This window comes from Schistocerca serialis, chromosome 4, assembly GCF_023864345.2.
Source record: "Schistocerca serialis cubense isolate TAMUIC-IGC-003099 chromosome 4, iqSchSeri2.2, whole genome shotgun sequence".
Lineage (NCBI taxonomy): Eukaryota > Metazoa > Arthropoda > Insecta > Orthoptera > Acrididae > Schistocerca > Schistocerca serialis.
In genome coordinates, this window is record NC_064641.1 from 436,003,179 (window position 1) to 436,030,866 (window position 27,688).

General features: G+C 42.6%; 1 protein-coding gene across 1 annotated transcript in view; it reads right to left on the bottom strand.

Moving 5' to 3' along the window:
* The window catches only part of LOC126475045 (aspartate aminotransferase, cytoplasmic-like), a 76,730-nt gene that overhangs the window by 31,241 nt on the left and 17,801 nt on the right, over positions 1 to 27,688 (bottom strand). Inside the window, exon 4 of the mRNA XM_050102592.1 lies at positions 13,844 to 14,061. Coding sequence (XP_049958549.1) covers positions 13,844 to 14,061 — 218 coding nt within the window. The remainder of the gene's footprint in view (positions 1 to 13,843; positions 14,062 to 27,688) is intronic.

Here is a 27,688-nt window from a genome sequence, read left to right on the forward strand (position 1 = left end):
TAGAGAACGGGTACAACGGGCAGCCAAATAAGACAAATGTGGAGACCAGCTAAGTTTCCTGTCAAATGTAAGACCTAAAAATTTTGTTGTCTCCACGAATGGGAGAGCAACGGGACCGAGTCGTAAGGACGGTGGGAGAAACTCTTTGTAGCGCCAGAAGTTAATACAGACCGTCTTCTCGGCAGAAAAACGGAAGCCATTGGCGACACTCCAGGAGTAAAGATGGTCAAGAGAACGCTGAAAACAGCGCTCCAGGAAACATGTACGCTGCGCGCTGCAATAGACGGTAAAATTGTCCACGAAAAGGGAGCCTGATACATCAGCTGGGAGGCAATCCATTATTGGATTGATCGCTATGGCGAAGAGAGCGACGCTCAAAACCGAGCCCTGTGGCACCCCATTCTCCTGGCGAAAGGTGTCCAACAGGACAGAACCCACACGTACCCTGAACTGTCGATCCATTAGAAAGGAACGAATAAAAAGAGGGAGGCGACCGCGAAGGCCCCATGTATGCATGGTGCGGAGAATGCCCGCCCTCCAACAGGTGTCGTAAGCATTCTCCAAATCAAAGAACACAGCCGCAGTTGGGTGCTTCCGCAAGAAGTTATTCATAATGAAGGTTGACAAGGTAACCAGATGGTCAACAGCAGAGCGGCACCTACGAAATCCACATTGTACATTGGTAAGTAGGCGCCGAGATTCGAGCAGCCAAACCAAACGAGAGTGAACCATGCGCTCCATCACCTTACAGACACAGCTGGTAAGCGAGATGGGTCGATAACTGGAAGGCAAGTGCTTGTCCTTCCCCGGCTTAGGAATCGGTACAACAATAGACTCGCGCCAGCATGCGGGAACATGTCCCTCAATCCAGATGCGATTATAAGTACGAAGAAGGAAACCTTTACCCGCAGGAGAAAGGTTCTTCAGCATCTGAATATGAATAGAATCAGGCCCTGGAGTGGAGGACCGTGACCGGGCAAGTGCATTTTCGAGTTCCCACATGGTGAAAGGGGCATTATAACTTTCACGATTCGAGGAGCGGAAGTTAGGTGGCCTAGCCTCCTCTGCCTGTTTTCGGGGGAGGAAGGCAGGGAGGTAATGAGCGGAGCTCGAAACCTCTGCGAAAAAGCGGCCAAAGGCATTGGAGATATCCTCAGCGGCCACAAGGACGTCATTCGCGACCGTCAAGCCAGAAACTGGTGAGTGGACCTTAGTGCCAGACAGACGGCGCAGGCTACCCCAGATAACAGAAGGAGTAAAACTGTTGAAGGTGCTTGTGAAAGCAGCCCAGCTGGCTTTCTTGCTTTCTTTAATAATACGACGGCACTGCGCACGTAATCGTTTATAATTGATACAATTCGCCACTGTAGGGTGGCGTTTAAAGGTGCGTAAAGCACGTCGACGAGCACGTAAAGCGTCTCTACATGCTGCGGTCCACCAGGGGACTGGTACGCGACGTGGAGAAGAAGTGGTGTGAGGGATGGAATATTCAGCAACAGTGAGAATGACTTCCGTGAGGTGTGCGACCTGACTATCGCAGCTTGTGAAGGTTTGATCCTGAAAGGTCGCCCTGGAAGAGAAGAGCCCCCATTCGGCTTTGGAGATGTTCCAACTAGCGGAGCACGGAGAGGGGGTATGTTGCAGGAGATGGATGACACACGGGAAGTGGTTGCTCGAATATGTATCAGAAAGGGCATACCACTCAAACCGGCGTGCAAGTTGGGTAGTACATATAGAGAGGTCTAAATGGGAATAGGTGTGAGATGTGTCCAAAAGAAAGTAGGGGCGCCAGTATTGAGGCAGACAAGATTGAGCTGGTTGAAAAGGTCTGCTAACAGGGAGCCCCTCGGGCAGTATGCTGGAGAGCCCGAAAGGGGATGGTGGGCATTGAAGTCTCCAGTTAACAAAAACGGTGCAGGTAGCTGAGCAATAAGTTGAATCATGTCTGCCCTGGTAACGGCAGACGACGATGGAGTGTAAACGGTACAAATAGAAAATGTAAAAGTGGGGAGAGTAATTCTGACGGCAACTGCCTGCAGGCCAGTGTGCAATGTGATGGGATCGTAGTAAATATCATCCCAGACCAGCAACATAACCCCTCCATGAGCCGGAATACCTACCACAGGGGGTACGTCAAAACGCACAGAGGTGTAGTGTGCCACGGCAATGTGATCGCATGGGCGCAGCTTCGTTTCCTGGAGGGCTACGACGAGCGGACGGTGCAAGCGGAGCAGCAACTTCAAGTCCTCTCGGTTGGAGCGAATGCTGTGAATATTCCAGTGAATAAGTGCCATCGTGAGAAGAAAAGGAAGATGAATGAAGGGGTTACCTCGAAGGCCGCTGAGGGCCTGGCTTCGAGCGAGTACTGCCGCCGCTATCAGTAGGCGGACAGTCATCGTCCATCGGTTCTATAGGTTCATCGGCCATCTCGTTAAGATGGCCGGGAGGAGCAGCTTCCTCTGCCGGTGAACGGCCAGATGTTCGGCTACCCGCGGTGCGGCCAGGCGAAACGGATGATGGCCTGGGGCGGCAACCGCTGGGTGGCGCAGGAGAAGAAATGCGCCGTGGAGGAGAAGGAGAACTGTGCTTCCTATGAGCCTTCTTGGAAGGTCTTTTAGTGGAAGTACTGGTCGACGGCTGGGAGTGCGAGGTAAGTAAGAAGTCTGCACGGGACGGTTCCTTCTTGAAGGCCCGTGCATCTGATTTCTGGGTCTTCGTCTTGGCAGAAGCTGATGAAGGTGCTTGTGTTGGAGGGGTGACGGGAGGAAGAGGAGATGTCGACCGCGCGATCTTAGCACTGGCCGAACGGACGACCGTCGCCACCTCCCTGGTAGTCCGAGGAGAGGCGAGGACAGTACTGTACTTTCCCGCTGGGAGCAGCGCGGGCTTCCTACTAGCCAATAGCTTGCGAGCAGCCGAGGTGGACACTTTCTCTTTGACCCGAATTTCTTGGATACAGCATTCTTCCTTGTAGATGGGACAGTCACGGGAGGACGCTGCATGGTCTCCCCGACAGTTCACACAATGAGGAGACGGAGGTGGACAGTCACCCTCATGGGCATCCCTGCCACAAGTGACACATTTAGCCATATTGGAACAAGACTGGCAAGTGTGATTAAAACGCTGACACTGGTAGCAGCACGTAGGTGTCGGGACATAGGGGTGAACAGAAATAACCTCGTAGCCCACTTTGATACGCGACAGCAGCTGAACACTGTCAAAGGTCAAGAAACGTGTCCAGGTCGGTACAAGGTCATTGTTGACCTTTTTCATGACCCTATGGACAGCCGTCACACCCTGCTCAGAGAGGAAAGACTGAATCTCCTCGTCAGTCAATCCGTCAAGTGATCGAGTATAGACCACACCACGAGACGAATTCAAAGTGCGGTGAGCCTCCACCTGGACAGGGAACGTGTACAGGAGTGTGGTCCGAAGCAGTTTTTGTGCCTGAAAGGCGCTCTCAGTTTCTAGTAATAAGGTACCGTTACACAACCTGGTACAAGATTTGACAGATCCGGCTATGGCATCTACGCCCTTCTGGATAACGAAAGGGTTGACAAAGGAAAAATCCTTTCTGTCCTCAGATCGAGAAACGACGAGGAACTGTGGGGCAGGCGGTAGTACTTTTGTCACTGGTGGCTGGTCAAGTTTCCGTTTTTGGGCAGAAGTCGAGAGAGATGGAGTGAAATCCATTGCGGAGGAATCCCCCATGATTGCCAGCATCTCCGATGGCGCGCTCCTTCCTTGTGGGGACACTCTCAGAGGGCACTCCCGCCTTAGGTGAATGTTTACACCTCAGGTCACACCTCCCGAGAAACAGACGGAGGGACCAATCGGCATGGTCAGAAGGTATCAGCTCAGGCAATCACCTCTCCCTGGGCCTGCCCTTTACCAGGGGGTACGTGCGTGCCTTACATGTCTACCCAGGGCGGAGAATTACGCGTTACCCCGTCACCGGCCACGCGTGCGAACGCGTGGGTCGGCCTTCAGGCGCGCACAGGGAGGAAGGAAGAAGAGGAAAAACAAGAGAGAGAGGGAGAGAGAGGACAGACTGTCTCAAACGCCGAGGCAGAGACCAGAGAAGGCAAGGAGAAGAAGGCAATGAGAAGGCAAGGAGAAGAAGACAAGGGAAAGAGTAAGGAAGACAGTGAGATGGAGAAGAGCAAAGAAAGGAACCAACCAAAGGAAGGAAGAAACGAGAAGTGAAAAAGCAAAATGACCGCAAATAGAGGTCGTGGAACCGTCCGTCTCCAGACGCAGGCGCTAACTACCCCCTTGAGGGGGAGGGACTCCTTTTAGTCGCCTCTTACGACAGGCAGGAATACCTCGGGCCTATTCTAATCCCTGGACCCGCAGGGGGGACAGTGGTGGGTGACAGTGAGAGCTCTGATTGGAGAAACTGAGTATGCTGTGTTAACTAAAAAGAAATTTTAATCAAAGCAAAGTGCATACCCCACTTACACATGAATAAATCAAGTACTTCATCCTCCTCAAAGGTAAGTTAATCACACAAATGCTCATCTAAGATGCTGCATAGTTCATGATGATGATGATTATGATGATGATGAAGAAGAAGTGTATTCTGCCCTCATAATAATAATAGTAGTAGTGTTTTATTGGTTGTGTTATGGATTTTCAGCCTTCTTCAATTGGCTAATTCTAAGTTTATGTTGAATCCAATTTGTATGCTGCAACTGCCTTTTATTCTGTAACGGGCAGCTTACTGTTTTTTCATTAATATACATAGAACACACACTTTTAGCTCTGCTGATGATTGCTATTCAATTCTGATTTTCCATAAGTATATGTAGTACTAGCTTATCACCCACTGTCCTGCTTGCACGGTCTCCACAGATTGTCATCATCATCATCATCATCATCATCATTTCTCTTTCCTGTCTCAGATGTTATGTCTGGTTAAAAATGGAAAGTGACGCGGACCTTGATCACGCATGATTTCCTTTTAACTGTACGGTATATGTTACATTGCATTTAGGAACTTCCGGGTAATTGAACATGTATCAATAATTACAGATTTCTGTAGTTGTATATATAAGTTTGAATGTAGCTGTATTGTGTTGATGTACTGGTGAATATTGTGTTGTATGACTCCTGTAGTTGATAATATAATTGGTATAATGTCAACTTTATCCTGATGCCACATGTCCTTGACTTCATCAGCCAGTTGGATGTATTTTTCAATTTTTTCTCCTGTTTTCTTCTGTATATTTGTTGTATTGGGTATGGATATTTCGATTCGTTGTGTTAATTTCTTCTTTTTATTGGTGAGTATGATGTCAGGTTCGTTATGTGATGTTGTTTTATCTGTTATAATGGTTCTGTTCCAGTATAATTTGTATTATTCATTCTCCAGTACATTTTGTGGTGCATACTTGTATGTGGGAACGTGTTGTTTTATTAGTTTATGTTGTATGGCAAGTTGTTATTGTATTATTTTTGCTACATTGTCATGTCTTCTGGGGTATTCTGTATTTGCTAGTATTGTACATCCACTTGTGATGTGATCTACTGTTTCTATTTGTTGTTTGCAAAAGTCTGCATTTATCTTTTGTGGTATTGGGATCTTTAATAATATGCTTGCTGTAATATCTGGTGTTTATTGTTTGATCCTCTATTGCAATCATGTATATATTGCCTTTTCTTAGCCATGTGTTGGATGCTTCTTGATCGATGTGTGGCTGTGTTAGGGGATACGTGTGCTTGCCATGTAGTGTTTTCTTTTTCCAATTTACTTTCTTCGTATCTGTTGATGTTATGTGATCTAAAGGGTTGTAGAAGTGGTTATGAAATTGCAATGGTGTAGCCGATGTATTTATATGAGTGATTGCTTTGTGTATTTTGCTAGTTTCTGCTCGTTCTGTAAAGAATTTTCTTAAATTGTCTACCTGTCCATAATTTAGGTTTTTTATGTCGATAAATCCCCTTCCTCCTTCCTCTCTGCTTAATGTGAATCTTTCTGTTGCTGACTTTATGTGATGTATCCTATATTTGTGGCACTGTGATCGTGTAAGTGTACTGAGTGCTTCTAGGTCTGTGTTACTCCATTTCACTACTCCAAATGAGTAGGTCAATATTGGTAAGCATAGGTATTTATAGCTTTTGTCTTGTTTCTTGCTGTCAATTCTGTTTTCAGTATTTTTGTTAGTCTTTGTCTATATTTTTCTTTTAGTTCTTCTTTAATATTTGTATTATCTATTCCCATTTTTTGTCTGTATCCTAGATATTTATAGGCATATGTTTTTTCGATCGCTTCTATGCAGTCGCTGTGGTTATCCAATATGTAATCTTCTTGTTTAGTGTGTTTTCCCTTGACTATGCTATTTTTTTTACATTTGTCTGTTCCAAAAGCCATATTTATATCATTGCTGAATACTTCTGTTATCTTTAGCAATTGGTTGAGTTGTTGATTTGTTGCTGCCAGTAGTTTTAGATTATCCATGTATAGCAAATGTGTGATTTTGTGTTGGTATGTTCCAGTAATATTGTATCCATAATTTGTATTATTTAGCATGTTGGATAGTGAGTTCAGAGCAAGGCAGAACCAGAAAGGACTTAATGAGTCTCCTTGGTATATTCCACGCTTAATCTGTATTGGCTGCGATGTGATATTATTTGAATTTGTTTGGTTATTAAGTGTGGTTTTCCAGTTTTTCATTACTATGTTTAGGAACTGTATCAATTTAGGATCTACTTTGTATATTTCCAATATTTGAAGTAACCATGAGTGGGGTACACTATCAAAAGCTTTTTGGTAATCAATGTATGCGTAGTGTAGCGACCTTTGTTTAGTTTTAGCTTGAATATCACTTCTGCATCTATTATCAGTTGCTCTTTATATCCTCATGCTCCTTTGCAACAGCCTTTTTGTTCTTTATTTATAATTTTGTTCTGTGTTGTATGTGTCATTAATTTCTGTGTAATGACTGAAGTTAATATTTTGTATATTGTTGGTAGGCATGTTATGGGGCGATATTTAGCTGGGTTTGCTGTGTCTGCTTGATCTTTAGGTTTCAGATAAGTTATTCCATGTGTAAGTGTATCAGGGAATGTGTATGGGTCTGCAATGTAACTGTTAAATAATTTATATAATAGAAGGAAACATTCCACGTGGGAAAAATTATATATAAAAACAAAGATGAGGTGACTTACCGAACGAAAGCGCTGGCAGGTCGATACACACACAAACAAACATACACACAAAATTCAAGCTTTCGCAACAAACTGTTGCCTCATCAGGAAAGAGGGAAGGAGAGGGGAAGACGAAAGGAAGTGGGTTTTAAGGGAGAGGGTAAGGAGTCATTCCAATCCCGGGAGCGGAAAGACTTACCTTAGGGGGAAAAAAGGACAGGTATACACTCGCACACTCGCACATATCCATCCATCCATATATGTGTGGATGGATATGTGCGTGTGTGCGAGTGTATACCTGTCCTTTTTTCCCCCTAAGGTAAGTCTTTCCGCTCCCGGGATTGGAATGACTCCTTACCCTCTCCCTTAAAACCCACTTCCTTTCGTCTTCCCCTCTCCTTCCCTCTTTCCTGATGAGGCAACAGTTTGTTGCGAAAGCTTGAATTTTGTGTGTATGTTTGTGTTTGTTTGTGTGTCTATCGACCTGCCAGCGCTTTCGTTCGGTAAGTCACCTCATCTTTGTTTTTATATGTTAAATAATTTAGTTAGATGTGAATGTGTTGAGGTGAATTTCTTTAGCCAGAAATTTGCTATTTTATCTTTTCCAGGGGCTTTCCAATTGTGAGTAGAATTAATCGCTTGGGTGACTTCATGTTGCAAAATTATCACTTTAGGCATTTGTGGTATCATCTCGTATGTATTTGTTTCTGCTTGTATCCACCGTGCATGCCTGTTATGTTGTACCGGGTTTGACCGTATGTTGCTCCAGACGTGTTCCATATCTGTTATGTTTGGTGGATTGTCTATTTTAATGTGTGTGTTATCTATTGTCTGGTAAAATTTCTTTTGGTTTGTGTTGAATGTTTGGTTTTGTTTCCTTCTATTTTCACTTTTTTTATATCTTCTGAGTCGTTTGGCCAATGCTTGTAATTTTCGCTTCTTTTCATCTAATTGCTCTATCACTACTTCTTGTGAGATTTTACCTAACCTTTTTCGTTTTTTTTTCTGACATTTCATTTCTTATAAATTGTGTTAGCTGTCCGATGTCTTTTCTCAGTTTTTCTATTCTGATCTGTAGCCTGTGTTGCCATGCTAGTTTTGTGGGTTTCTTCCTTGTGTTGGTTGGTTCTGATCTCTGCCTAGTGTGTATATTTAGTGTAGTGAGTGCTCCTATGTAAACCAGTAGTTGTAACTCTTCCATAGTTGTGTTTTCATTTATTTTGTTGTGTATGATTGTGTTGATAGTTTTTATTGTTGTTTCGACTTATGGGTTATTTGGCAGTCTATGCAAGAATGGTCTAATGTCTGTATTTGTGTCTTTGTATTCTATATATGTCAGCTGAAATTTTTCTTCTATATCTAACATGTGTGTCACTTCGTGTTCTATTTGTGCTTGTTCTGGTGGCTGTCTTAAGATTTCGTTTTCCTCTGACTGTTTAATTGATGCATGTTGTTCTTTGTTTGTTTGCTCTGGGATGTTTGAGTCCATTACTGTATTTTCTTCTTCTTCTTCTTCTTCTTCTTCTTCTTCTTCTTCTTGCACATTATTTTATTCCAGTATTTGTTGTACTTGTTGTTTGATGTTTTCTAATTCTGACTGGGGTATCCTGTTATCTTTGATTATTACACGGATCTGATCAGCTAGTCGTTGTTCTGTTAAAAATTTTAATTCTGGGTATCTGGTAATAAATGTTGTGTATACTTGTGATATGTATCCCGTTGTGTTGGTTCCTAGGTTTGTTGCTTGGTAATAACAGAACATGAGGTGTCTATTAACTTCATCTGACCATCTCATCCTCTGTCTTTGTTTTCCTTCTAGGGTGGTTGCAGGAAGCATATCCTGCAAAACACCTCTATTTGGATTTGAATCATTTTCCAGTTGGAAAATCCCCTATTTCACATCCTTTCTGGATGAATTCCAAAAACAGCGAAACACATTTCTTTAATTTCTAACACAGAAGCCAAATAAAATTTTCATATATTTAGCTTTGGAAATGCTTTCATAATTAAATAACTTCACAGAACTTTTGGTATAGAATTTCCAAAAACAAAGAAACACTTTTTTTATTTCTAACCAAGAAAGCAAATACCAATTTTCATATGTGTAACTTTAAAAATACTTTGATGGTTCTTAAATAAATAATTATTCTCAAAATAATTTTTTTATCCACTATTTCACCCCCAAAGGGATTAAATTTCCAAAACTGCTGAGTCACATATTTCTTTATTTCTGACCTAAAAACAATTTTTGTTGGACTAGCTTCAAAATTGCCTTAATAATGACATTTTCAAAAAGCCTTTCATCTCTTATTTCACCCCCTGAGGGGTGGAATTTTGAAACTGATGCCGGTAGGGTAAGGTCAACACCCTCTTCAAATTTCAAGTTTCTATCCTTAGCAGCTTCGACTGGACAGCTATGACTCACTCTGTCAGTACATTGCCCTTTATATATACTGAGGCTACAAAAGTCATGAGTTACCGGCTAATATCGTGTCGAAAATCCTTTTGGCCTGTGGAGTGCAGCAACTGAATGTGGCAAGATTTAACATGTCATTGGAAGTCCGCTGCAGAAATATTGAGTCATGCTGCCTTTAAAGCCATCCATAAATTGCTTATGTGTTGGCAATGCAGGATTTTGTGCATGAACTGACCCCTCAATTACGTCCCATAAATATTTGATGGGATTAAAAAAAATTCTATTACAGTACATAATGGGAAAACATTTTTAGCTAACACACCTGACAACAATGACACTACTCAATTGAAAGGCTGGTGTCTAGGCTTTAGATTAACATTCTGATTCTGAAGAAACTAATCAACTTAAGAGATAAGACTACAGTTCGAACATCCCTAGATTTTCCATCGCAAACTTAGCCAGACTGCTTGTTAGATTCCAACTTTTGCCAAAATACTTTTGTTGCTCTAGATTTCCCCAACCAAATGACATGCTTCACTAAGTAATTAGGCCATTAATTAATAATTGGTTAAAATTGGTATAAATACTTATAAATCTAAATAAGGCATCTGTTCTTGTAAATGAGTTATTCCCAAAGTAGATACATAACCTGGTTCCTTGATTTTTCGTATTTTCTTAAACCTCTAAATATTTTGTGAATGAGATCATTGCTGTAAAATACAATCCATGTGAATTAGCAAAATCTAATCTAGTCATTTTTTAGTTGCTTGTAGTAAACGTTTTATATTGTATACTTGTTTTGCTCCGTTCAGAATCCTGCAAATTCTGCCTGAGATGCAGGAAATGGCAGACTCGAATGAAAGTGTCCACTCTAACAGAGGGTGACTTTCGCACTATTAACGGCTGAATACGACACCATCTACATAAGTTGAGTAATTTGTTGTCAACTTCATTTACTCTCCTGTGAGTAGCCTCATTTCTCATTGTGAAATTCTGGTCATTAACCATTTTCTGTTTGCTGCAAGCTTGAGCCTTGATATGATTTTAAGTCATCAGTCTTCTGACTGTTTTATGTGGGCTACCACGAATTCGTCTCCTGTGCCAACCTTTTCATCTTAGAGTAGCTACTGCAATCAACATCTTCCATTATTTGCTCAATGTATTCCAATCTCTGGCTTCATCTAGAGTTTTTACACTCTACAGCTCCCACTAGTACCATGGAAGTTATTCTCTGATGTATTAACAGATGTCCTTTCTTGTAGTCAGCTTTTTCATATATTCCTTTCCTCAATGATATTGGAGAGAACCATCTCACTGCTTGCTTGTAAGTCCACTTAATTTTCAACATTCATCTGTAGCGCCACATCAAAAATGCTTTTATTCTCTCCTGTTCCAGTTTTCCCACAGTCTATGTCTCACTACCATACAATGCTGCAATCCAAACATACGTTCTCAGAAATTTCTTCCTCAAATTAAGGCCTATGTCCGATACTAATAGACCTCTCTTGGCCAGGAATGTCCTTTTTGCCAGTGCTCATCTGCTTTTCATGTCCTCCTTGGTCTGTCCATCACGAGTTCTTTTGCTGCCTAGATACGAGGGCTATCCACAAAGTACATTAAGTTTTGGAATTAAAAATAAATAAAGTACTGGAAATTTTTTTATTATATACAGATGAAAGCCACACTTAAATACTACTTTTCTACATAGTTGCCATTTAAATTAAGGCACTTTTCGTAGTGATGGACGAGCTTTGAAATTCCTTCGTCGTAAAATTCTGCCGCCTGCACCTTCAACCATGTGGTTCCCTCTTCTTTTGGGACAGAAAAGGTGTGATTTTTGTGGATTTCCTGGAAAGAGGCACTACAATAAACTCTCAAAGGTATTGCCAAACTCTGCTCAACCTCAGAAGAGCAATACAAAACAAGCGCAGGGGAAAGTTGGGCTCAAAGATCTTGCTGATTCACGACAACGCCCGGGCCCACATGGCAAATGCCACTCGTGAAGTTCTCGAATCTTTTAAGTGGGAGCTGTTTCCTCATCCGCCGTACAGTCCCGACCTGGCACCGAGCGACTTCCACTTATTCCCAGCAATGAAGAAGTGGTTGGCTATGCAGCGTTTTCATGACAACGCACAGCTTCAAGAAGAGGTAACCATGTGGTTGAAGGCACAGGCGGCCGAATTTTACGACTAAGGAATTTCCAAGCTCGTCCATCGCTATGATAAGTGCCTTAATTTAAATGTCAACTATGTAGAAAAGTAGTATTTAAGTGTGGCTTTCATCTGTATATAATAAAAAAAATTTACAATACTTTATTTATTTTTAATTCCAAAACGTAATGTACTTCGTGGATAGCCCTCGTAGCAGAACTCCTTAACTTCATCTACTTCATGATCTTCAATTCTGATGTTATGTTTTTTGCACTTCTCATGTCTGCTACTTCTCATAAATTTCATTTTTCTTCAATTTACTCTCAATCCATATTCTGTACTCCTCATTAGACTGTTCATTCAGTTCAACATATCTTCTAATTCGCCTTCACTTTCACTTCTTATTTACATCCTTTCACCTTTCTTTTATTTCCACCACTGCTTCTTCAATGTACAGATTGAACAGTAGGGGTGAAAGACTATGTCCCTGTCTTACAACCATTTTTAATCCAAGCACTTATTTCCACTCTTATTGTTCCTTCTTGGTTCTCACAAATATGCAATTTCTAACATTTTGCACCATTTTATTGTCAAACGCCTTTTTTTCAGGTTGACAAATCCTATGAACATGTCTTGCTTTCCAACAGTCTTGCTTTCATTATCAACCGCAACATCAGAACAGTGTCTCTGGTGCCTCTACCTTTCCTAAAGCCAAACTGATCGTCATACACCAGAACCTCAATTTTCTTTTCCATTCTTCTGCATATTTTTCTTGTCAACAACTTGGATGCATAAGATGCTAATTTGATTGTGCAGTAATTTTTGCACTTGTTGGCTCTTGATCTCTTTGGAATACTGTGGATGATGTTTCACTAAAAATCTGATAGTGCATCACCAGTCTCACACATGCCATACATCAATGTGAATAGCTGTTTTGTTGCTATTTCCCCCAATGATTTCAGATATTCTGATGGCATTGTACCTATCCCTTCTGCCTTATTTGATCTAAGTCTTCCAAAGGTCTTTTAAATTCAGATTGCAATACTGTATTCCTTAGTTTTTCCCTATCGACTTCTGTTTCATCTTCCATCACGCCATCAGACCAGTCTTCTCCCTAACAGAGGACTTCAATGTACTCTTTCCAACTATCTGCTCTATCCTGTGCATTTAACAGTGGAATTCCCATGACACAATGTTACCACCATTACTTCTAATTTCGCTGAGTCAATCCTTCTGACAATCTTTCTTTCTTTTTTTCCCTGTAGCCATTTCACCTTTAACTTTCCTGCACTTACTATTTATTTCATTCTAGCATTTGTTGTAACTGTTCGTCTGGAACATGGCTTGTAAGAGCTGCAATTCACCTGCTAGGCTGTTACAGTTTGCGATTTTGTGTGCTCTGTGCACTACCGTGCTTGCAACACCTCATTATGAAGGTGCACAAGAGCTCAACCCTGCAAATACAAATCTGGAAGGAAGAAGTGTGCTAGTATTGCAAGGTTTACTTGAGCACTTCTGTGAAGTTTGGAAGGTAGGAGATGAGGTACTGGCAGAAATAAAGTGGTGAGAACAGGTCATGAGTCGTGCTTGGGTAACTCAGTTGGTAGGGCACTTGTCCACGGAAGGCAAAGATTGCAAGTTCGAGTGACGGTCTAGCACACAGTTTTATCTGTCAAGAAGCCTCATATCAGCGCACACTCTACTGTGGAATGAAAATCTCGTTCTAGAAACTGGCCAGTTGTTGGAAAAAAAATCTGAAGACTCACAGACAAACGATTTTATACATGTAGTTCCATCTGCAACTTTTGAAGTTTTAAAAATTCAGTAGGAGGAAGGGAAAACTACAGACACTGAAGAGAAAGAAAATAATTACAGTTTCATCGGAAGTTCTTTTCAAGAGTGCTTGTATGCCAACCATCAATTCAGTGTTACACCACACAATGATAAACAAAATGTTTGCCAATAAATGTTAATTATGAAATCATCATACACTAATTTTCAGTTACCTTTAAATCCCAGTATGTATATTAGCATACCTTCAAATGGGACCAGCGAAAGAGGGTAATTTAATCAATTGGTCTACCACAATAAATTCTGATGCTAGATTACGGTATATAGGTTAGCATACCTTCATTACATCTGCAATTTTTATCCATTGCTCTTGTGTTGGGTCACTCCCTGTAGGATTATGGGCACAAGCATGTAATATAACAACAGAATTTTCAGGTGCGTCCCGCAGGTCAGCAATCAATCCGTCGAAGTCTATTGCCCTCTTATGTGGATCCCAGTACCGATATTCCCTTGGATCAGTGAAGCCAGCATTTGTAAAAACCAAGTGATGATTTTCTGTAAAAATATTACAGTTTGAATAAAATCCATTATGAAGTCAACAGTTTATGGACTAATCAACAACAAGAAAAATAACAATCCATTCTGCAACTCAAAGACTGTAACACGTAACAAAAGGTAAATCAGCTTACTAACACTGGAAAAAGTGTCCTTGGTTGCGGGAATTACAAATAAAACTTATCTCAAGAGACATTCTTTGCAGCTGCACACTGAGAAACTGATGAGTCGAGAAATTACTGATGTAAGTTATAGGACTGGAACCGATAATTCCATCATAATTATTGTGACATTATTATGTTAGTCATATTATTATGCCAGTAGTTACAGCTCGCATGTTGCTCTGAGGGTAACTTAGGAGTGCAAAAATTATTGTAGACTCAAAGTCTCCTGTTTACAAGAGATAACACAAATACTTTAAACATAATTTAATCTGAAAGAAATTCATCATCATTGTGATACCATTTTCACTGTGTGTACAACTGCTTATATGAAATAAAAGATTATATTATTCGGCATGAAGTTTGAAGAAAACCACATCTAAGAACCTTCACTCCACGGCAATGGGTAAAAGATTCCTCAAATTAAAAACCTGGTGGAAGATGACTTAAATGTCATTTAACGGACCAGAAGAAATCGTGCATATGACATCAGCTATACTGCAAACTTTACGTACTGGCCACTTGCATGTCACAAGGAAGCACTCTGACTATTACATATGAACACGAAGTGGTTGTTTCACGGATGGCTTTACACACTGTAAACATTAAAACGAAGTAATGTGGGAGTGTGAAATGGGAGAATAAAAAGGTGGCAAAAGACTGTACAAGTGACTTTTCCATGTGCAAAACTATGGTAATTTTGTTAAAGAGATAAGACCGCTAGTTTGTTATGCTTGTAAAGAAGCATAGCTCAACAATATAGAAATTTGACAAGCTCCACTTAAACCACAAAATAAAATGAGGTGAAAAACTGGGTTGGCTTCAGAATTCACATCCAGTAGTTGTAATGCAGCAAAACATTTATTGTTAAAGAGCATCATGACATCATTTTGGATCAAATAATTTTGGGTTTTGGGTCGCATCATTGTAAACAGTTAAAATAACTAAACTGCCAACATTTCAACCGAATTGCTGCAGTCCTCTTCAGGACAGTTCACTGCTGTACAGTGGTGAATGTCTTCCTTTATATACTGTCATTTTCAGTTATCTTTGATTACCAACATCACATATCTAAGATGTCGTCAGACAATCTGAAGAGGTTGTTATGAAGAAGGTGGCTCTATGGTACGCTACTACCTGTGCTACCCTGGTGGCTGATTGAAAGGCAACTCAGGTAGGTGTTTGGTAGAAGGTGTTGTATCAGCTGTCTGCTGCCTTTGCCATTCTGATGAGTGATTAGTAGCCAATCTCACAGTGACTGGAAGACAATAGCAAATCAGCAGCTTGTATCCAGGGGGTATTGTTTTCCTACAGCAAAACAGTAAGGATGCATAGGAGTTCTCTCATAGCCTTGTTTGTACTGTCAAACCTTGATCAGGTGGTGCTGCTGGCTGGCAAACACACACGGACCACCGGGCTGGAATAGCTGGAGTCCAGGTCATAGGTAACATGTTGCCATACTCCCTGTTCATACTGTTGGGCATCTAATTACTTCAATAGCCTATCTCATTTTCTGTTGCTGCATTCCCTGGCTACCAAGCAAGTACACAAGGTTTTTGAAAACTCATATGATGGCCACATTTCTGGTGGTATTCTGCTATGTCTAACTTTTTTCATCCCAGTACATAATGTTCACACTCAAAAATGCTAATGCTAATGGGTCTCCCGGTTTCACCAACTAAGATTTCACCACATGCACATCGAAGTTCATAGATACTGTAACGTTATGTGTATTTAGGCGAGTTAATTGGTGGTAAAGTAGTGGTACGAGATAAGATGAAACTGTTGTACAGCTGAATGCTAGTAGGCCCAAGAGCTCAAGCGAGCCTGAGGGCTCAGGGCACAATGCGGCAGGTCTGGCTAGGTGCAGATGCAGAGACAAGCAGCGTGTGGCCGGTAATGGGAAAATCCAGGTACAGGGAATTTTGACACTTAAAGAGGTCTAACAATGCTGCATGAAATAACGGAGTATCTGGCAAGCTGAAAGACTGCTTCTTACAGCTCTTTGAGGGTCTACAATAATTTACAATCTAATATTAATGCAAATCTGAATGCTTCAGTGACCCCATAAAAACAATGTGCATTCCATGACAACAATATTTTACTATCTGTAAAACTACAGAAGTTAATATTTTACAGCAAACAAACATTTTCATAATGAACCTCTGAATTAACAACTTTTAAACGCTTCATGTGATTTCAACATACAATATCTCAGATGATAATATTGCAGTATTGTTATCTGTGAAAGCTACTTACCTGTATCTATTTTATTTCTTGATTTATTACATCTTTTATATCTTGTTTTTTTATTTAATGAAGAGTTTACTATTTTGCCTGTAACATTTTTTAAATGTTGACTGTAAGTGCTATTAAAAAACTGTGCTAATTTAAAAGTGGTTAATCGCCTGTGTTAGTGAGCACCACAACTGCAAGTCAAGAAGCCATAAATAATTCTGTAAGCAATATTTAAGGACAATCTGTTGTCATTTATTGAGAACACACACACATCAAAATGGTGGCTTATTTATTTGTGAAACAACTATACCTTATATTTATTGTAAATGATCTGAGTGCAACGAAATGTTCAATATATGAGTTGAGTCCTGCAGGTGGCCAAGATGAGTCATGTCATGTCCATGCAGCTTAAGAAAAATGATTTTTGGTGGGGATGGCCTTCAGCCAATGGAGGTGATCGATTCAGGGTGGAGAATGGCTGCTACAATACTTAAACTTTTGAAGCGATTCTAGGTCACTAGAGATCTGTATGTGCCCCAGAGTAGTGCTCTCAATTTTTTCCGCTTGTATTAAGAACTGAGAAGTGATGGAGTATGAGTTACTACTCTTTATTACCTTTGATAATTTGTAAATCATAATGTTGAACCCTGAACTGTTGACAAATATTTTGTATCCAGAATGAGATTTTCACTCTGCAGCGGAGTGTGCGCTGATATGAAACTTCCTGGCAGATTAAAACTGTGTGCCCGACCGAGACTCGAACTCGGGACCTTTGCCTTTCGCGGGCAAGTGCTCTACCAATTGAGCTACCGAAGTACGACTCATGCCCGGTACTCACAGCTTTACTTCTGCCAGTACCTCGTCTCCTACCTTCCAAAGGCAAAGGTCCCGAGTTCGAGTCTCGGTCGGGCACACAGTTTTAATCTGCCAGGAAGTTTCAAATATTTTGTACATTGTGATTACAAAATGGACTTAGTTTTTGTGTATTTGATGACCATTTAGTTTGGGGATTTTGATACACGAGTAACTTGGAAGTAGATGTCCTCAGAGTAGTGAATCAATTTAAATCATTTAATAAAAGCAAGTCTTCCAATCCAAACTGTTTACCAATTAGCTTCCATTCAGAGAATGCCGACGCAATAGCTCCATACTTAACAACCATATACAACCGTTCACTGAACAAAAGATCTGTACCCAAATACTGCAAAGTTACACATGTCACACCAATATTTGAGAAAGGCAATAGGAGTAATCCACTAAATTACAGGCCCATATAATTAATGTAGATACACAGTAGGATTTTGGAAGATATATTGATCATAATAAAATAAGGGAAATCAGAACTCACATGGAAAGGATAAGCATTTGCTTTTTCCACACACTGTTCAAGATTGGAATAATAGAGAATTAGTGTGAAGGTGGTTCATTGAACTCCAAGAAAGGCACTTCCGTGTGATTTGCAGAGTATTCTTGTAGATGTAGATGAAGATTCTTGTAAGGCTCTCAACACAACTTTACTACATTTGATATGAACATTTTCTGTCTGTATTTAATGGAATATTGCAGGACGATTTCCTGTTTGTTTGAGATGTCCTTTCTTGAACAAACATTATTCAGCATAATTCTCTGTTGTCTACATCCATTACAATAGAACCCATGTTATTAAATTATTCATTTAACTTTTATTTTGTATTTCTGTGCGTTTTATTAATTCACAGTTCTAGCCAATGTATAGACTGACTGCAGGATCACAGCTACAGGTTGTAATTTTCAGTGAATCATCTGCAGGGAATGAAAGCAGATGTGCACAGATTGACCCTAAGATTACAGCAAGCTATTGTCTTTAAGCAGAGTCATGCATAGCCCAAGTACCCAAAGGACAAGTAACTGCAGGTAAAGAAGCAACTGGTTTGCTCATATGAGATGCTGTTTGCAACAGCAATTACACTAGCTGTAACTGTTTAAACAACTGCAGTGTGGAGAAGTTTCACAGGATCCTTAGTGGATGGCAACAAATCTCTCATCTTGCAAGCACTCTTGAATGTAAATCTGATACCTGTCCAATGCAGAAACTTGCCTACATGATCACTGACACCACTTGTGTAAGGAATGTGAGCAACATGAAGAGTATCTTTGCTTTGTCTTAGCTGCACCTCACAGCTTGTTGTATGTCTCAATTGTATCCATTTGCATAGAATGTTGTCTTGAGCTCATTCAGTTCCTGCTTTATGTGGATGGCATCACTAGTTCAATAAGCTTGGGCTGTCAGCATACATAGCACAGCACTCTCTTGTGCTGGATGATGGTCCAAATCCGCATGTAGGTACCTGTTGGTGTGCGTTGTCTTCCTGTAGACTTTATGGCCTTGTTTGCCACTAGATGTTCTTCAGACCTCCACATCCAGAAAAGGAAATACTCTGTTTTCCATTTTTAGTGAGAACTGTACATTCTTATGTAAGCCTTTGAGGTGCTCAAAAAATATGTGTAGTGCTGCTACTTTCTCTTTCTGCCAGGTGACAAACATGTTTCCCACATACTTTAGCATGCAGTGTGAATGCAATGGGGCATTTAAATTAGCACTGTTTGGCTTCCGTGAATATATCAGCTGTTGCAGGTGAGGGCGGAGGGGGAGGGGGGGGGGGGGGGGTAGTCACTCAATTTGTTTGCTCATATAATTTGCCCCGCTAAGTAAAATATGTCGATGACAAGCACAATTGCACTCGGTCACAGGTGTCTGGTGGTATTTGTATCTGTTGGATGGCACAGTACTGTCAGCCCCTCAATAACTGTCACTTCAAACTGTCCAATGACACCTCAGATATGTGATGTCAGTAGCCACCAGATAACTGAAAATGACACTATATAAAGGAATAGATAAAAAATCTACTCACCAAGCGGTGGCAGGAGAACACACATACGAAAGGATTTAACTTTTACAAGTTTTTGGATCCAGTGGTTCCTTCAGGCAGAAGAGTTGGAGGGGAAGGAAGAGAGGTAAAGGAAAAGGATAGGAGAGGTTTAGGGAAAGGGGTACAGCTTTAAGTCACCCAGAACCTCTGGCCAGGGAAGACTTACCGGACAGGACAAGAAGGAAAGACTTAGTCTTTCCTTCTCATCCCGTCTGGTAAGTCTCCCTGACCCAGGGTTCTGGGTGACTTTTCTAAACTGTACCCCTTTCACTAAACCTCTGAAGTCCCTTTAGTCTTTCTTTCTCATTCTGTCCAGTAAGTCTTCCCTGAGCTGAGGTTCTCTGTAACTTTTCTAAACTTTACCCATTTCCTCAAACCTCTGCAGTCTTTTCCCTTTACCCCTCTTCCTTCCCCTTAACTCTTCTGCCAGAAGAAGGAGCCATTGGCTCCAAAAGCTTGTAAAAGTTGAATCCTTTTGTGTGTGTGATCCCCTCCCACCACTTGGTGAGTAGATTTTTTACCTATTCATTCACATTATATTATCAATAATTGATTATTTTCATTAGCATATAAAGGAAGATATTCACCAGTATACAGCAGTGAATTGCCCTGAAGAGAACCACGCAAAGTCAACCGAAACAACACCAATTTAATTGCTTTAGTAATTTACAATGATGCAGCCCAAAACACAAAGTTATTTTATTAAAAATGACACTGGCCATGGAAGCCTACGAACTTCTATCATAATATCAGTTTAACATGCTGACTGTTACAAAACTTTCATCCAAGTTTGAGAAACATTATTACTAAATTTCTCTTCAATACATATACAGACACTGATGGAAAGCCAAAATTCACTTAGCTTACTCACACTATCAGATTTTGTACTGAAGCACTTATTTAAATAAGTTGAAAAATCAAGTTTGATTTACGTACGTGAAACAGTGTGATCCTACTTCATTATAGTAATGGCGATTCTCAGAAGAAGCTGCATGTTATCAAAACAAACTTTTTTTTTTTTCAGGTGCCTCAATTTCATCCAGCTCTTTCATGTCAGCACAAAATACTTTTTTTCCACAGCAATGAAGTATGTATGCAGCATATGCATAAAAATTTTTAAGAGTCATCCAAACAAGGAAGTTCAGCATACCTCACCAGCAGATGTTCTCTATTTGGAATACTCCACACTATTCTGATTGTGATCCTTTCCACATTATTATTAACAGCACTTGTTTAGTATTATAGCTTACAATGTTGCAGTAATTTTTAATTCATTTAGTATATATTTGTTTGAGTGATTATATCTACATCTACATTCTTGCTCCACAAGCCACCATATGGCACATGGCAGAGGGTACACTGTACCACAAACAGTCGTTTCCTTTCCTATTCGCAGATACAGCAAGGGAAAAGTGAGTATCTTTATGCCCTCTGCATGAGCCCCAATTTCTCGTATCTTATCTTTGTGGCCCCTACGCAAAATGTATGTTGGCAGCAGTAGGACAGTTATGCAGTCAGCTTTAAATGCCGATTCTCTAAACTTTCTCAGTAGTGTTCTTCAAAATGAATGTCTTCTTCCATCCAGGGACTCCCCCCTCAGCTCCTCAAGCTTATCTGTAACATTCACATGCTGACTGAGCTTACCAGTAACAAATCTAGCAGCTTGCCCCTAAACTGCTTCAATCTTCCTTCAATCTGCTCTGGTATGGATCCCAAACACTCAAGCAGCACTGAAGAATAGGTCACACTAGCACCCTACATGCAGTCTCCTTTACAGATGAACCACACTTTCTTAAAATTCTCTCAATAAACCAAAATCAACCATTTGCCTTCCCTACCACAATCCTCACATGCTCACTCCATTTCATATCCCTTCACAACGTTATGCCCAGATATTTAAACAACGTGACTGTGTCAAGCAGGAGACTACTAATGCTAGATCTGAACATTAGAGGTTTGTTTTTCCTACTCATCCACGCTAAATTACATTTTTCTACATTTAGAGCTAGCTGCCATTCATTACACCAGCTATAAATTTTATCTAGGTCATCTTGTACCAACCTACAGACATTTATCTTTTACATCTTTCAGCACACCATAGCACCATCAGCGAACAACTGCAGATTGCTGTCCATCCAGTCTGCCAGATCATTTATGTATATAGAAAATAGCAATGGTCCTATCGCATTTCCCTGGGACGCTCCTGGTTTCACCCCTGTCGCCGATGAACACTCACCAGCGAGGAGAACATACCAGGCTCTATTACTTAGGAGGTCTTTGAGCCAGTCGTATCTGGGAGCCTAGCCTGTATGCACGGACCTTCGTTAACAGTCTGCAGAGTACTGTATCAAATCCTGTTCAGAAATCTAGAAATATAGAATCAACCTGTTGCCCTATATCCACAGTTCACAGTACATCTTCTGAGAAACGAGCATGCTGGGTTTCGCACAAGCGATGCTCTCTAAAGCTGTGCTGATTCGTGGACAAAGGCTTTTTGATCTCTAGCAAATTTATTATATTCTAACTCAAAATATGCTCTAGGATTCTGCAGGAAACGAATGTTAAGGATTTCGGTCTGTAATTCTGTGGGTCTGTTCTTTTACCCTTCTTGTATATAGAAGTCATCTGCACTTTTTTTCATCACTTGGCACATTGTACAAACTAAGTAAAAAGCCAATGATTTAGAGTACTCTTTGTAAAACCGAACTGTGATTCCATCTGGACCTGGCGACTTATTTTTTTTTTCAACTCTTTCAGTTGTTTCTCTACACCAGGGATCCTTATGATCACGTCATCCAAGCAAGATGGTCAAACGACAATACGTTTGTACGATTCTCCTGTGTGAACAATTTCTTACATGTGGAATTTAAAACTTTCCACTTCCTTCCTTTAGCTATCTTCTACTGCCAGGTCAATGAGTGGCTGAATTAAAGCCTTAAAACCTGTTTGTGATTTTACATAGGATCTGCGAAATACCTGTGTACATTACATTACACTTCCAGCTCTTTGATAGCTAACAGATCAACAAAAATAATTTCTCAAAATATAATTGGACCGATAAAAAAACCTGGTTCATCAAGCAGTGGCAAGAGAAAACACATACAAAGGTTAAAGAAATGTGCAAGCTTTCAGAGCCAGTGGCTCCTTCTTCCAGCAGAAAGGCTGAAGGAGAAGGAAGAGGGATGAAGGGAAAGGACTGGCAAGCTTTAGGAAATGGGGAGAGTTTGGCAATGTTGCCCATGACCCTGGATCAGGGGAGAGATTTACCAGAAAGGATAAGAAAGAAAGATTGGCTATTGGGGACTGCACCAAACGAGTATATTACATGTGGTAATAGTTTTTTTGTTTTTTTTTGTTTTTTTTTTTTTGTTTGTGGTTTTAGGGCGCAAAACTTCTATGGTCATTAGCACCCAGCCCGTGACGTAGGAAACAGGAAAAAAACGAAATTTAAAATCAGCAGCAATGGGAACAAAGTCATAAAATTTGAGAAACTAAAGGCAGAAGGAATGCTTAAAAATCCACTGTAGAAAGGGGTTGGTTGTCCCCAAAAAAGCTTCAAATGACTGACGTCATTTCACTGTCACTAATAAACTGTAGAACGCGGTCAGCTGAGCGCGTGTCATCTGCTAAAATCGACGATAGATCAGGTGATAGCTGCAGACGGGAGCGTAACGGATTAAAATAGGGGCATTCAATTAAAAGGTGTCTGACCGTCCACAGCTGAGAGCAGTGGGGACAGAGTGGGGGAGGATCACCGCTTAAAAGATGTCGATGGCTAAAAAGACAGTGCCCTATCCGGAGTCTAGCTAAAATTACCTCCTCCCGACGACGCGTTCGGGAGGAAGAGGTCCAAGCGCAAGGAAGGGCTTTCACTTCCCGCAATTTATTATGGGGAAGCGTTGACCAATGCGCATGCCATAAATGAGCAACTTGGCGACATAAACCGCTCCGTAGATCGGTAAACGGAAGAGACTGAATAGCTGGCCGAGGAAGAGAGACTGCAGCCTTGGCCGCTATATCGGCCGCCTCATTCCCACAGATACCAGCGTGTCCCAGGAGCCAGAGGAACGCCACTGAGACGACCCCCAGGTGGAGCAAGCGCAGACAGTCCTGAATCCGGTGGACCAGAGGGTGCACAGGGTAAAGAGCTTGGAGACTTAGGAGAGAGCTGAGAGAATCTGAGCAGATTACGTACTGTATCCGCTGATGGCGGCGGATGTAGTGGACAGCCTGGAGAACAGCGTAAAGCTCCGCAGTATAAACCGAACACTGGTCGGGAAGCCGAAAGTGATTTGGGGTGTCGCCAACAATATAGGCACTTCCTACACCTAACGATGTTTTCGAGCCGTCGGTGTAAATAAATGTGGCTTCCGTCATTTGTGCACATAGAGCAGCAAATGCCCGACGGTAAACAAGTGTAGGGGTACCATCCTTGGGAAATTGACATACGTCTCTGAGCAAGTCGATCCAGGGACGGAGCCAAGGCGGTGCTGTACCCCAAGTTGTCAAGAAGGTTTTAGGAAAGCGGAAGGAAAGAGAATGGAGCAGTTGACGGAAGCGGACTCCCGGGGGTAGTAGGGAGGAGGAGCGGCCTGCATACCCGACATCAAAGGAGGCGTCGAAAAAAAGGTCATGGGCTGGATTAGCAGGCATGGAAGACAGATGGCTAGCATAACGACTCAGAAGGACTGCCCGCCGATTGGACAGCGGAGGTTCAGCAGTCTCAGCATAAAGGCTTTCCACAGGGCTGGTGTAAAAAGCTCCAGACACTAAACGTAATCCACGGTGGTGGATAGAGTCGAGACGCCGAAGAATAGACGGCCGAGCAGAGGAGTAGACTATGCTTCCATAATCCAATTTCGAGCGCACTAAGGCGCAATAGAGGCGGAGAAGGACCACTCGGTCCGCTCCCCAGGAGGTACCATTCAGGACACGAAGGGTGTTAAGGGAACGCAGACAGCGAGCCGAAAGATAGGAAACGTGGGAGGACCAGCACAGTTTTCTGTCAAACATAAGAACCAAGAATTTAGCGACGTCGGAAAACGGAAGGTTGACAGGACCTAGATGTAAGGAGGGCGGAAGAAACTCCTTACGTCGCCAAAAATTAACACAAACGGTCTTACTGGGTGAGAAACGGAAGCCGGTTTCGATGCTCCACGAGTGGAGGCGATCGAGACATCCTTGAAGACGTCTTTCAAGAAGGCTGGTCCGTTGAGAGCTGTAGTAGATCGCAAAATCGTCCACAAAGAGGGAGCCCGAGACATCAGGAAGGAGACAATCCATAATTGGATTAATGGCGATGGCAAACAGTATAACACTCAGCACGGAGCCCTGGGGTACCCCGTTTTCTTGGGAGAAAGTACGGGAGAGAGTAGTGTTCACCCGCACCCTAAATGTGCGCTCTTCCATAAATTCGCGAAGAAAAAGGGGCAGCTGGCCTCGAAAGCCCCAAGAGAACAATGTGCGGAGGATGCCTGTCCTCCAACAGGTATCGTATGCTCTCTCCAGATCAAAAAATATTGCTACCGTTTGGCGTTTCCGGAGAAAATTGTTCATGATATAAGTGGAGAGAGCAACAAGATGGTCAACGGCAGAACGATGCTTTCGGAATCCGCATTGGGCTGGTGTTAAAAGACTGCGGGATTCCAGCCACCAAGCTAAACGGTAATTCACCATATGCTCCAAAACCTTACAGACACTACTCGTGAGAGAAATGGGGCGATAGCTAGAGGGGAGATGTTTGTCCTTTCCAGGTTTCGGAACGGGAACGACAATAGCTTCCCGCCATCGCCTGGGAAAGGTACTGTCGGTCCAAATTCGATTATAAAGGCGAAGGAGGTAACGCAGGCTATGGGTTGATAAATGCAGCAACATTTGGACATGGATACCATCCGGTCCTGGGGCGGAGGAGCGAGAAGAAGAGAGGGCATGTTGGAGTTCCCGCATGGAGAAAACAGTATTGTAGCTTTCGTGATTTTGAGAGGAGAAAGCAAGATGTAGCACTTCCGCTGCACGTTTCTTCGGGAGAAACGCTGGCGGGTAATTTGAAGAGCTCGAAATCTCAGCAAAGTGCTGACCCAATGAGTTAGAAATTGCGACGGGGTCCATTAAGGTATCATGCGTGACAGTGAGCCCAGAGACCGGGGAGAAACTAGGCGCGCCTGAGAACCGTCGAAGCCGACTCCAAACTTCCGAGGAGGGAGTGAAGGTGTTAAATGAGCTAATAAAGAATTTCCAGCTTGCCTTCTTGCTATCGCGGATGACGCGACGGCATCGCGCACGGAGCTGCTTATATCGGATACAGTTGGCCAAAGTTGGATGGTGACGGAAAATGCGAAGAGCACGTCGCCGCTCACGTATTGCGTCACGGCATGCCTCGTTCCACCAAGGAACTGGGGGGCGCCGGGGCAATTCGGAGGTGCGTGGTATTGAACGTTCCGCAGCTGTGAGAATAACGTCGGTAACATGTGTGACCTCATCGTCGACGCTGGGAAAGCGACGGTCATCGAATGTCGCTAGAGACGAAAAAAGTGTCCAATCGGCTTGGGCAAACTTCCGGCGTCGCGAGCGCATATATGGCAGTTGAGGCTGCAGTCTAAGAACACATGGAAAGTGGTCACTCGAGTGTGTATCATCAAGGGCGAACCATTCGAAGCGCCGAGCTAGCGGAACAGTACCAACCGCAAGGTCCAAATGAGATAAATTGGTCGTGGAGGCAGACAAAAATGTGGGGACCCCAGTGTTGAGGCAAACTAGATCCGCTTGGTGGAAGACGTCTAGCAATAGTGAGCCACGTGGACAAGGATGTGGAGATCCCCAAAGCGGGTGGTGGGCATTGAAGTCCCCAACCAGAAAATAGGGGGGTGGAAGCTGATCAAGAAGATGAAGGAGATCAGCTCGTGCCAGTGGTGTGGACGATGGAATGTATACCGTACAAAGAGAGAACGTGTATCCAGAAAGGGAAAGACGGACGACGACAGCTTGGAAGGAACTGTTTAAGGGGATTGGGTGATAAGGGAGAGTATCATGGAGCAGAATCATGAGTCCTCCATGGGCTGGAGTGCCTTCAACAGAGGGGAGGTCATATCGGACAGACTGAAAATGAGGGAGAACAAAGCGGTCATGGGGACGCAGCTTTGTTTCCTGAAGACAGAAGATGACCGGCGAGTAGGATCGTAAGAGGATCGACAATTCATCCCGATTGGCTCGAATGCCGCGGATATTCCACTGGATAATGGACATAGGGTGAACAGAAAATGGAGGAACGTGACCAAGTGTGCTGTCAACTCAACGACTGCTCAGAGCTTGCGACCGACAGCATGGAATGGCATCCAGTCGAAGGCAGAAGATCCTGATCCATAGGTTGGTCAGGAGCAGCTCCTGCCACCAACGATCGGCCAGTTGACCGGCCACCAGCAGTGCGCCTCAGCGACACAGAAGACGGCCGAGGGCGATTTCCGCCAGGTGGTGCTGTAGATGGGACACGCCTTGGCGGAGAAGGAGAGGAACTGTGTTTCTTCGTAGCCTTCTTGGAAGTATGATGTTTAGATGAAGGAGGAACCGATGGTTGTGAAGTTGCGGTACGTAAAAACTCTTCACGAGAATGCTCTTTTTTCGAAGACTTGGCGTCTGACTTTTGGGCTCGAGATTTAGCAGAACCCGACGAAGGGTGAGCCATAGAGTGGGCAGGCGAAAGTGGTGAGGTTGAACGGGCGATCTTTGCGCTGGCCGATCTGACGACCGTGGTACTAAAGGTGAGGTCGCAAGTCTGCGTGGCCGCCTCCCTTGTTGGCCGAGGAGAAGCAAGGACAGTGCTGTATTTTCCTTTCTGAAGCACAGTGGGCTGTCGACTGGCGAGTAACTTTCGAGCAGCAAAGGTCGACACCTTTTCCTTCACTCTTATTTCCTGGATGAGCTTTTCGTCCTTAAAAACGGGGCAATCTCGAGAGGAAGCAGCGTGGTCACCCATACAGTTGATGCAGCGAGGGGATGGAGGGCATCCTTGCCACACGTGACACATTTGGCCGGATTGGAACAGGACTGGCTGGTGTGATTGAACCGCTGACATCGATAGCAACGCGTAGGGTTTGGGACATAAGGGCGAACGGAAATTATCTCATAGCCTGCTTTGATTTTTGATGGGAGTTGAACTTTGTCAAATGTCAAGAAGACAGTGTGGGTTGGAATGATGTTCGAGTCAACCCTTTTCATAACCCGATGAACAGCCGTGACGCCCTGGTCAGACAGGTAGTGCTGAATTTCTTCGTCAGACAATCCATCGAGGGAGCGTGTATAAACGACTCCAAGCGAGGAATTTAA